The sequence below is a fragment of the Eimeria maxima genome, genomic scaffold (genome assembly GCF_000499605.1).
Source record: "Eimeria maxima Weybridge genomic scaffold, Emw_scaff62, whole genome shotgun sequence".
NCBI lineage: Eukaryota > Apicomplexa > Conoidasida > Eucoccidiorida > Eimeriidae > Eimeria > Eimeria maxima.
The window spans coordinates 2,501-14,738 of NW_013566645.1; the positions used below are offsets into that span (position 1 = coordinate 2,501).

Consider the following 12,238-nt stretch of genomic DNA (forward strand, 5'->3'; position numbering starts at 1 on the left):
CTGCTGCTCCAGTTGCTGCTGCTGCTGCTGCTGCTGCTGTAATGATGATACTCTTCCTCTTCTTAGTATACCTCCATGTGTACGTAGACGTACAGCAAGCAGCAGCCACAGGGCAGTAGCAAATAGAGCAGCAGCACTAAGAGATTTACCTATTCCTCTTCCTTTCTTTTTGCTGCTGCTGCTGCTGGTACTACGAGGAGAACGTCTTAATAAGATATCCTCTGCTGTTGCATCTCCTGCTGTTGCTCCTCCTCCTGCTGCATCATCAGCAGCAACTTCTACTGTGTCCTCCGAGTCCAGTGTAGGTATAGTAGAGGTACCAGTTGCTTGCGCTGCAGCAGAACCATTTACTATGGTGCTGCCTCCTTCCTCAGCCCCAAGGGGCCCCACAGTTGAATGAGGAAGAGTGTCAACAGACGATGCGCCCCTAGATTCAGTATCCATTGCTGCTGCTGCTGCTGCTGTTGTTGTTGCTGCTGTTGGTGCTGTCGCTGCTGCTTTTGCCGCCGCTTTTGTGCAATTAATTACTATTCTGCTCTTGCCCGTTAAGTGTAATGCACGATCGTCTCTACTGCTGCTGCACTCGCTGCTTCCTGGTTCCTGTTGCTGTCTTGCTGCAGTGCAGATTGTTGCTGCACTGTTGCTTTTGGCGGTATATCTACGGCCACTCTTACCAATAAATATAAAGAAGTAAATAATAATATAAGCAAATAAGAAAGAAAAAGAAAAGGAAAGAAAAAGAGGGGAATATATGCTGCTTTCCTTAATCTGTTTATGTATGAAGATTCACCTCCGTGTCGATCATCAGCCAGTCACCACGTGTACATACGTACAAGTAAGAAAGATCCACCATAAATAAGTACTTATAAATAAATAAATATATAAAAATAAATTAAATTAAATTAAATAAATAAGTATATATACTAAAAAGCAAATTAAATATGTACTGATTAATCAATTTACCTGCAAGAAGCAAATGACAGGAACAGGGCCGGCCCCCTGGCCGGGCCACTGCAGCAGCAGCAGCAGCGTCGGCTGCTGCTGGTGGTGCAGCAGAAAGCGATCGAGATCTCTTCGCTTTTGCTGCTTTTTACGTCTTTTTTTATAAGAAATACCTATGAATCTCCTTTAATTTACTAGGTATACCTATATTTTTATTATTTACTGCTATATAACACGCGAGACGGCTGTGTACAACCCCGGTTGGTCTGTGCAGCATTAGCCACTACGCCCCTCATCTTAGCAACTTCCTATTAAAAGGGGATATAAATACGTAATTAATAAGATAAATAAGATAATAAATAAGATAACTAATATTATATTTTAGTGCGTATACACAAGAGTTCCTCCTTACATCTCTATTTTTCTTATTATCTTATACCCTAATTGGTATATTATTAGGTTACCTTACGCTACTACCCTAATAATACGCATCTCTGCACCGCTCCCGTGACTGTAAGAGAGCGACAGAGGAGGAAATACGCATAAATAGGAATTATTTATACAATTACTCCTTTGTTTTGCCGCATTTTATAGTCTTTTTGCCATTTAAGGTTGTATAGAGACCAGGTATACAACACTACAACTTATGAATACCGATCTACTCCCTTCTGTGTTGCTTTTTCCCCATAGGAAGCAAACTCACAACATAAGAAGAAAAAAAACATCATAGAGACAAATATTAATGTACAATCTGTATAAAATTATTTCCTTATACATATTTATTAACAGAATCCTCTCTCCTATCCAAGGATTCTTATACGATACAATCTGCACAGACTAATTGAACTTTTTTTATTAAGTGCAGTCTTCCTCCCTTCCCCTTAATAATTTACCATCTCATACAAAGCACAGCACAAGAGCAACGAGTTACGAGGGAGAAAAAGGTATAGTAGTTGTTAAGATACACCTGTGTATGCACAACAAACCTGTATGCATGCATGAAGAAATATGCCTTCTTTGTTGTATCTATTAACACTTTAAGTCGTTAATAAACTTGAATAGGGACTTTATTGATTACTGTTTACTTATTAAGACTGAGTAATGGTTAATGCGCCATCTATGGAGGGGTTTTTGCAAAAAGAAAGGAGGAGGGGCCTATGCTACTCATATACTGCAAATTGCATGCATACTGTTGGTTAGGGAGAGGTGCAGATGCATGCATAAACAAATCGATGTTTGTTAACATTATACAGGGATAAATTATAGATCTGAATGAAGGCTGTGTATGCTTGCATGCAAGATTATTTGTAACAGATGCAACGTGCTGTGCCTAAAGATTGTGCATACATTTCTACATATATTTAGGCAAATAGTGATTAATAATGAGTAAAAAAGGGTTTAATTGAGTACTTGTACATTGAATCCGGCTCTGCACCAAGAACAAGTGTAGTGTTTCTTCGCTCCCCCCTCCTCTCTAGATAAGGAACAGGCAACCTTGCTTTCGCAGCATGCAGACCGCAGGGGAGCTGCATGCAAGATTGGCTGCCTTGCAGAACACAGAAGGTCGCAATGGTCCTTAGATAAGAACGAGTACTCTCATTGTGCTTAGTAGCTTGCTGCGCTTGGTGCACTGTACTGACTAGTAGCGTACTCCGCCAGTAAAGGAGAAGGAAGATAGTATCTGTATATACTTTTTTAAATATTTACCATAAAATTTAGCAATGTTTTTCTCCTGCACATTGATGATTATTCAGGATATGCTCTCCTGTGTAGAAGCAACAAGCGGATAAGCGTCTCGCTGCAGTAGATCCAGCGAAGCGCGTGCATGCAGAATGTCTTGCACTCATTTCCTATATCATGTATAAATAGATTATCCTTTGTGTGTTTTAATTGCCTTTTTTATGCAGTATTTCTTTTTCCGGTGGCAGTCTGCCTCCCTCCTTGTACATGTTCATCTACATAAGTAGAACGACTTCGCCCATGACGCGTTTCCTCCATCATACTTTTTATGGGCCAATCCGCCAGAAATGACGGAAAAAAATACTTATTGGGAGACGAGTTATGCTGAATGTCTGCAAAGGCACCTAAAATATTTTCGTCTCTGTTGGTATTTATGCATTAACCAGCGGAGGCGTGCACAGAAGTTAGGCAGAGACGCAGTAGTGGTGACCAGGGACCACGCTACTAAGCCATGCTTAATCATCGATATACGAGTTGTATGGGTACACAACAGAATTATATGCAGTTCTTCTCTGTTGTCATTTTTTTCTATCTTTATGCTCATGACTGAAGGGAAATACAAGAAACCGCCTCTCCCCCTCATTACGCCTTCCCCTAGTTGGTAGGGAAGCAATCCATGGCGTGTGGTGTTTATGGAGGGAGTTAAGGAAGGGTAGTGGTGTTACCTTGCTGCAGTCATTGCAAAAATGCATGCTGCAGCACGGTTGTACCATCATGACGTGCTATTTGTACATTCCCTGCCAGTCATTGACGGCAACAAACATATTTAGCCATTGTATACAGTGCCTGTCTCTACAATGCTCGTGGATAAATAAAAAGGACCATTTCGTGTAACCCTATGGTACACTGCCTTATAGAAAGACTTGCAGCAAAGTATACTCTAGCTTTCGAGACGAATCCTCCTCTCCCCACGACCCACGGAGGCAGAGGGAGCTGCCTTCCCCCCACAGCTTCAGGCGTTTGGGCCAAGATGGTGAGGAGACCCGGTGGGCACGGACTGAGGTCTTCTCCTTTTAATTATATTTGTTCTTTCAGGATTGGTGCCCTATTATAGTTGGCAGTAGGCTGTGTATAAGGTCGAGAGTTGGGTACCCCTTATGGAGAGGTTTCACCCCTTTAGAAAATGTGTGAAGTAATGCCTCCTGCAGAACTGAATCGTGCCAGTTGGATATTAAATTTAATTATTTTAATTTACGTGTCAATATTGTGGACTACCAATGAGCAGCGAATTCGTGCATACCATAGCTGTGACTAGGTCTGCAGGATCTCGACTGCTTCATACACACCTTGGCAGAAATGATGCTGCTGGCCAGTAGAGTGCTATAAAATGACACTTAATAGAATGTTTCATTAATGGAAAGTATAAATTAACCCAAAAACACGTAGAAAAAGAGGGGTTTAGGGCATTGGGCGAAGGAATGGGTCTACCCGTATCCCAGCCCCCAAGACGTTTAACAGGAAGCACACAACATTCCATACAGAAACGCAAGGGAAACAGCAATAAGTGCATGCCCTACTTGAAGGAGTTTCTCTTTTTGCAGCGTAACATTTATAAAAAGTAATCAACCAGGCAGTTTTGTGGGATCATTATTCTGCATAGAAGAGCAACGTGCTTAGGCATCAGGCAATCAGTTTCTGTCCCAGCTGCATTTCCCCGTGCCCGCGGCGCTGCCTCCAAACGAACTTCTAGTCCCGTTTAATTGTAGGACATATTTCAACAGCAGAACATCATTAAGCTCGTTCTGCCACTATTTATCCACAGACATTTGCATGTGCATGCTGAAGTTCTTTACCCATTTCTTTTCCCCCGCAAGTGAGGGTTCCTATATGTATATTCCAGCATTGGGACGTCGTGAGCTCGTGAATAGCATGAGACGGATGGTGCTTTTAATTTTCCTGTCTCCGTTTATTCCCCCGGAATTTATCTGAATATTTGGCCAGTTCTGTGTGCATCTCGGGATGGTGCCGTCGAAGCAAGCGAAGGCAGGCACATGGGGCATTTTGTATGCTCGAGTCAGGCTTAATTGGCTTTGATAGAATTTTCTTATCCTTCTTATCTGTTGTCTTAGCGTGTTCATAGGAATTTGTGCCTCCTGTGTGTCTTCACATGATATTTCGAGAGTACGCGAGTGGGCCACAAATGTTTTTGCCATATTTCTCAGTCGCTGCAGGATGCCTATATGCTCTGGGGCTGTTGGGTTCAGATGCAGTTTCACCTGTTCCCACTGATCCTCCCCCTCTCGACCACGAGACGGAGTCGGTGAGCCTGGCCCTAGGTGACGATCAGTGGTCTATTGGGTTGCCCGCAGAGGACGGCGGAAGAACCCAATCCATATTTTCTGTTGGCGTATTACCCGATGTTTCATTTGTGCATGATGGGGCTCTTCTATCTACCCCAGCAGAGATACAGCCTGACCTACCCTCAGGGTACCTATTCGAAGTGGAAGGAACAGCTCAACCAGAAGCGGCATCCCCAGCGCCTTCTCCCAAAAAATCCAACGGTGACTATAGGGTCCTCCAAACCTCCCTCATCACGACTCTCCTAGTTTTCGCCGCCTGCTTGGGGGGTTTCAAGTTACGCCATCAAAAGTTCTGGCCGGGTGCACGACCTGAAGGTTCCCCAGAGGCGCCGGGGCAACAGCAGGACGGGAGGAAATCAATCAATGAGCAACTCGTGGATCAGCTGCATTCGATGAAGAAACTGGAGCCGCTGGTAGAACACCTGGTTGAAATGATGGGGACGAAAGATGCTGTTGCTGCCTCGAAGGACTTTCAGACGACTTTGCAGGCGGTGGAACAAATGGAGGCGAAGGGGTCCGCCAGCTCTAGTGATCAACTGAAAGAGACCATTAATAGCGGCATATCCGCGCTGTCTCGGCTGTATGAGGAGGCTCGGCTGCACGGACTGTCTTTGGCGCGACAGGCGAGGCAGGATCGAACTCGGAAGTCTCAGGTGTTTTCAGAGAATGAGCTGAAAATTCTCGACTGCCACCTGGGCCTAGGGTTCCATGAATTTTTTGATGCACATGAGCAGAACATGGAAATTTCTTTCCCTGCATTGGTGCGGCAGGTGGAACAGGCAGCAAAAGATCTGAAAGGTCTTGGGGGACTCAACACCGTGGATGACTTACATTTACTGTCGGCTGCTGTTGCAAATGTAGAGCTGATCAAGTCAGGACATGAAGCCATGCACACCGAGAAAATGTGTCTTGAGGAAATTAGGGCCAATGCAGCATCTGTGCTGTTCATGTCCTACCAGCGGAAACAGGAAGCCGAGCATCGCCATTTGCTGGACCTATTCGAGCAGCAACGTATTCTGTACAGGATGGAGCGGGAACGCCAACTGTTGCTCCCCAGATCAGATGGAAAACGCGACAGCGCCCTCGATAAGTTTGAGGGGATGTTGAGAAAGGGAAGTCAGTTGCTTCAGCAATACAGTGACGCCATCAGCCGGATAGCAGGCTCAACCGACATCATTGTTGCCGGCAACTTGGAACGGCAGGCTATAACGATAAAGGAGGAAGTGGAGAACCTGCTGAAAGAAGCTGCCGCCACCGCCGAATCGATTCCCGGCGTCGCGACTTCAGAGGAACTTGCCAAGAATACAGCTATGCAGCGCCACCTCAAGTCAGTGGCGCTAAGGACAAGCGAAGCGGCGGCGGAGGCCACCGAGAGAGTTGCAAGCATCATGGCGGCGCTTGATGTGCAGATGCCCGCGGAGGCTCCCTTTGGATGGACGCAGATTGGGGAGGAGAACAGAAAACAAGTGCCACTGACTTCTCTAAACCCCTCGGTGGCCAAGCTGGTGAAAGAGGCGATGAGGCATGTAGAAGTGCTGCGGAATTCTGACATTGTACTTGACGAGGACCAGGAAGCTGGCGGCAGCGCATTTTCCCGTACGGCGGAATTGCTGCAGGCATCTCAAGTTGCCGCTCAGGCTGCAGGGGCCCTTGGCGATGAGGCAGAGCTCCTATGGCTGCGAGCACAGTTGAATGACTCCTTGGAATCGGACATGCAGTTGAGTGCAACTTTGGCGTGGAGAGCAATAGCAGCAGTAGACGGAGGAGAAGGAGAGCGACAGTTTTGGCGTGTTGAACTGTCGCCCGCGGAAGTTTTGCGTTTTCAGGATCTGGTGACACAGTTGAATAATTGTGAGCAGCAAGCGAGGTCGTTGACTGGTCTCAAAGAAGCGGCTTTAGCAGCAGCACAGATGAAGGACATAGCCTGTAAACTCATGTCATTTGTTCAGGACCACCAGAAGTTACCAACGACTCATTAAGCGCGAATCGCAAGGGAGTAGCAACGCCTATTTGATGTTGAAATATGGCAAGGAGTACCTGCTTTTATGCCATCCTTTTGCACTTAAGTGGCCAGGTACCCTTACGCGTTCACCAGCAGAGAGAGGGAAGGAGTTTACACGAGCTGTGTCGCACAGAAGAAGTGACAAGCAACTGGCGCTGCACTCTCTTTTGGCGATATTTTCCGCATACTGTGGATTACCGCCATTGTTTGACCCTGTACTTGTGTGAAGGGGAGATGCACCATGATGCCGCTCTTGCCAATTAAAAATTGTCCCTATCTTGGCGAGTGCGTAGGCGACAACGGCAACTATAGAGGAGATGCAGCTGGTTCGTGCGGTGTCTGCCACAGCGATACCCGGCCCTGTTGGGCTAGAGCGAGAAGAGGCATTAAGTAGGGCTGCCTTTTCCACCGATGTTGTCATTTACCAGTCTGCTAGCAAGCACTTGACTGGTGTTCTCTGCCGCTCAGGAGGCTGCAGTGTTTTTCAGCATGCAACAACCCTCCCCTGCAAGGACTACAGTTTGCTATTGTTCCGTCGTTCTGGCGCACAATGGGTTGGTTGATTTTGTTGCCTAGGGCGCAGCAGCGGGGAAGGACCGGTGGAGTATGTGGCGAGCAGTACTTGTATCTGTATACACGCATGCAGCGTGCTACAGCGCAAAAGTGTCTACGTTGCATGTACAGGTGCAGCATGTGTTCTGTGTAGCTAGCACTAATGTATGTTTATCAACTCTGAAGTGAGCTCTGCAGGCACTGCTGCTGCTTATGCGTAACTGATTTTGTTTAGCAACGGTTTTTCGTGCGTTCCCTGATGTATAGCTGAAGTCTGCTAGGGCCAGGCATTCTTCTGCTTGTTCAGTTCACTGTTTTCTTCTACTCATCTTTGGCAGTGTGAAGGCAGTTGGCAAATAAGCCAGCTGACTACACGTTTATTAAAACCAACAGACAAAATATTTTGTTAAATATAGGGCTTTTTGGCACACCTGTCGGCAGGAGCAGAGACCTCACGTAAGCGGCCACCACAAGTTTAGGGGGCGGTGTAGCCCATGTTCAGCCTTCACAAGCTTAGGGGAGTGTGTAACGTTCCATTTATGCCTTGGCGTAGAGGAGTTTGCAGAGCAGTGGTAAGCAAAAGGCTTCACTAGGTAGCTGCAGCAGAGGACGCCTTCCCAGCAATACGTGCTGCTCAAACACGCTTGCCGCAGTTGATGGAGGCGTCTCCCACACATTGGCCTCAACATGAAACTAAGTATAGCGTAACTGTGAGTGTTCGTCGTCTCAACACGTGACTAAAGAGCCCTAATAAGGTGCATGTTTGCTAATCCAAGAATTGTGACCTGATTCTTTACGCGAACAGCACTGGGTGCAACCCCCAACTGCGACTACTACAGAATCAGCACACCTGCTTGCCGCAGCAGAGCAAACAGGGGGATAGCCAGCATGCTCGTGGGAATAACGCTAACATACTGAAGTAGCGTGTTTCCTGTCTTGACGAAGTAGAATCATCTGACGACCAGCAGCAGCTGCAGTTGCTGTTTGGTACTAGGAACTGGCATAGCACATACAGCTCGCACTGTAGCACGCACCACGTCCGTGTAAAGCAAGCTAGTGCATAAGCAGATATAAACGTAGGTGCAGGTGGATGCAGCGCCGGGCTTTTATATGCAACAAATAACCGTATTCCGGCGTTCCCAAGAATGCCACAAATTAATTCCCCTCTGCACCGCAAGTCTACCAAATATCGTTTCGTTTTTGTATTTGTTTATGCCTTCCTAGACCTCCTCGAACTGCCAAGTGTCTTAAAAGAAAAGAAACAAGAGGAAAATACCATGGTCTTCGCCAGATAATGCAAATGGGGGCTACTCACAGAGCAACAAAATATGTTTGCTTCTGCCCCGTCATTGGCATGGCGAGCTATCAGTGAGGGATAGGAACCCTCACTCTTTCACGGAGTATCGCGCTGTACCGGCAAGAGCAACAACAGCAGCCGTTTTGCGGTGGCACTCACACAATAGCGCGAAGAACTGCTTCACCATTTGCTAAAGAGCCCTATACTACAAGTGAATACAAAACCAGTTCCCTGGATATTGGCGAGCAAAGAATTCACATACTCTTAGAAAAAAAACCGAGAAAAAAGAAAAGTGTCTTCTCGCTGTCATCAAAGTTGTTTTTCCCGCTTCACAGAGAGTGAACCTAAGACCTCACAACAGGTCCCAAGTAGGCGCTACGCTTGACTTTTATTTCATTAGAAAAGCCAGATTCAGTGGCAGCTGCTACTGAAGAAGATAGCATATGTTCCGTGTTTTCTTCCTTTCCCGCCCCTGTCACTGTGGCTGTCTCCGTCTCCCTCTTCGTTACTTGTTGCGGTTCTTCTTTGCGCCCAGCAGGACATGAAACAGGTATACATGGACTAAGAAAAAATTTCTCAATACCTCGCTCTAAGGCCGCCTTCACACGTTTGACCTGGGAGCATTGCTTGTGGGTCACTGTTTTTCGTTTCCGTGGACAATTGATATGAGTTCAAAAGATGCCGATATCATAGCTGCTGCTGCCGTAGCCAGTGCCCTCAAACTGCCCACCGACCACGTCTCTTCCTTTGCTAGTTTTATTTTGTCGAGCAGTTCTTGGACATGCTGGATTTGGTGGGGCGGTAGACTAACACGCCAGTGGTGTTGGAACTCCTCCGTTTCGGCGGTTGCTCCTGCTGCTGCTGCTGCTCTTCGCGCCAGAATGTCGCTAGCCTGCATCTCGAATTTCAGGGACGCCAAGAGCTGCGCACGCAGACCCAGCAGATCTGCCTCCTGGCTAAGCGCCTCTGCAAGCATCGTCGCTCTGCTTGCAGCATGCAGTGACTCAGAAGCCGTCGAACCTATGCCTCCCCGCCCTACTTCTGCTGCTGCATCGGCAGCCTGGTTGGCTACCGCTTGTGCGTTTTCAGCTACTTGCTGCAGCCAGGTCGGCAGTAACGTTTCAACAGAAGGATTAATAAAGGTGTTGGCCTCGGGGCTTTCCCTCCCCCGGTTCTGCCGCATCCACGCAAAGGGCGGCGTGATGGGCTTCTGCAGCTGCACCTCCTTTTGCATGCTTCCCACGATATCGGCGACAGTGGCGGCCTCTTGGCTGGCTCTTGATGTTAGAGAATGCATAACGCGCTGCACTTCCTTGTCCTGAGCAGCCCACTCCGCTCCTGCGGTGCCAGCAATCTCCGATAAGGAACTAGCCGCCTGTTCCAGCAAGGCTTTTAAGTCCCTTCCCACAGTTTTTGCCTCCTGACTCGCAGCGGCAGCAGGCAGGATGTCTTTCTTCATCCTTAACTCTCCAATCTTTTCACGGTGCACCTGCAACATCTGTTTTGCTTTGCGAAGCTCCCCCTCCACTGCATTGAGTTTCTCTAAGGCGGAGGTGTCTACGGGGGAAAGAGAGAGCTGCCGCTGGTTCTCCACCTTGCACCGGACCCGCTGCTCATCTAACAGGTCCCGGCATTCCCTGTGGATGCACCTCTGCTCTTTCTGGATGTGCGACAGAAGCACTGTAAAAGTCCTGGACTTCAAGTTTCCGGCAAATTCATCTAGCATTTCTACGGCCTCATGTGCTGCCCTGATTAGCTCTACATCTGCAACAACAGTGGCTAGCAAGTGCCGTCCCTGCCCTTCTTTGTAATCCCCTAGCTCTCTTAGCTCCTTCTCCGCTGCCTCCGCGTTCTTGACAAGAAAGTCTACAGAAAACTCAAGACTTTCCAAATGAAAACCCAGCAAGGCTGCAAGGGCGGAACCGAAGTAACCTCCCATGGCTTGCAGCTCTTCCTCTGAAAAGACAAAAGAGTCATTGCTTCGTTGAATCTTTTGAGCCAGAGAAACGCCGTGCTGTCGAGCCGCCTCATATAATTGTGACAGCGCAGACACGCTCTGGTCCAGGACTTCTTTCATTGAACTTTCACTTGGCTCTGTGGTGCTCCCAGAATCCGTCACGATGCTTGGCTGTGCCTCGCTAGCCCTTTGCACACTGCTCCGAAATTGCTGTAGTGCAGCAAGGGAACTGTCTGTCCCCACTGTTTCAGCCAGGTACGTTGCCAATGATTGCAACTTCTGCAGCTCATGCAATTGCTCCCCTCTACTGGGGCCTGCCTCGCCGCCCCGCTCTTGCTGCTGTGGCTTCTGCTGTGGCTGCTGAACGTGAGGATATACTAGAGGCTTTCGTCCCGCTCGCAGTTTGAAAGTTCGGGATGCGAGAAGCCCCAAACAGACAACAAGGAACACGACAGCGGCACTGAGAGGGGCTCGTAGGCTCCGGCGTCCTTCTTTCGCGTTGTGGTGGGCAGGCGACGGGGGAGTTCCGTAGGGCTGGATCCCGTCAGCTTTCGGAACACCGCCTCCTTGTAAGGCAGGGTTTGTGCCTTCCGTTCTTGGGAAGACGATATTAACGCGCGGAGAACGTGGCGACATGCTGCCTGTGGTATCTTCCGAAGCAGGAGTGGCTTGGAATGCTCTGCTTCCTTCCTCACCCTCCAGGGACCCTTCAGTAAATAGCTGGTCCGCAGTAATGAAGGCGAAGCCCAATGACTCCGTCTCGTTGCCAGGGAAGGACGAGACAGCGGAGTTGGCTGCCGCAACATGCTCGCACAATAACCCCAACATCCACAGCCATCGTGGGACGGCTGGAACAGATATTAAAGACAACATTGGGGCCCTCCGAGAGTCCTACCTTCCTGTTAACAACATCTGCGGACCCTCCGGGTGCGAAAAGGCAATGAGGCCTCGTCTTGGGGGATAACGTTGCTTAGGGCATCCACGGCGGGGACGCCTGCCCTCTCTTCTTCACGAACATTCCGTAATGAACGCCTTCTTATTAATTACAACACAATAAAACACAATTCAATTCATTATATTAAAAGTTCACCTGGAGAGAGCCGCAGGCTTTGGGGTCCCCTCCAAAGTCTCCGTGGGACTTCAGCGGGGACTAGGCCTAGGCCGGAGGCGGGACGCCATGAAGATGCAGAGGAGGCTGGTGTTGGGATTACTAGGTTGAGTTAGACATTGAGCATTAGAGCATTAATGCAAACGATTGTATTCTAGAACATCTACTAGAGAATATGTGAATCTTTATCACTGTACGGCTGGGCTGCAAGGACAAACGCCCACCAACGAGGATTCCTGGTTGGTACAGGACAACGTCAGACGATACGTTAACCAGTTGGCATCCCGTGAAAGTAATAGTTTGAAGGGTTGAAGTTAAATTGATACTGTCCAGTTCTTAA

At 48.0% G+C, this 12,238-nt stretch overlaps 3 protein-coding genes across 3 annotated transcripts in view; 1 reads left to right on the plus strand and 2 right to left on the minus strand.

Annotated features, from left to right (window-relative positions):
- The window catches only part of EMWEY_00009430 (hypothetical protein, conserved), a gene marked incomplete at both ends in the record, with an annotated part of 2,514 nt that extends 2,070 nt beyond the window's left edge, over positions 1-444 (minus strand). The window contains one exon of the mRNA XM_013482434.1: positions 1-444. This exon is cut by the window's left edge and continues 2,070 nt beyond it. Within this exon, the coding sequence (XP_013337888.1) occupies positions 1-444 (444 nt within the window).
- A 4,345-nt stretch (positions 445-4,789) lies between these two features.
- Positions 4,790-6,961, plus strand: EMWEY_00009440 (hypothetical protein, conserved; the record flags this gene model as incomplete). The annotated part of the gene is made up of 1 exon (XM_013482435.1): positions 4,790-6,961. One exon carries the CDS (start codon positions 4,790-4,792, stop codon positions 6,959-6,961), a length of 2,172 nt encoding a protein of 723 aa, XP_013337889.1.
- A 2,506-nt stretch (positions 6,962-9,467) lies between these two features.
- On the minus strand, positions 9,468-11,663 carry EMWEY_00009450 (hypothetical protein, conserved; the record flags this gene model as incomplete). The annotated part of the gene is made up of 1 exon (XM_013482436.1): positions 9,468-11,663. One exon carries the CDS (start codon positions 11,661-11,663, stop codon positions 9,468-9,470), a length of 2,196 nt encoding a protein of 731 aa, XP_013337890.1.
- Between the last annotated feature and the right edge of the window lie 575 nt (positions 11,664-12,238).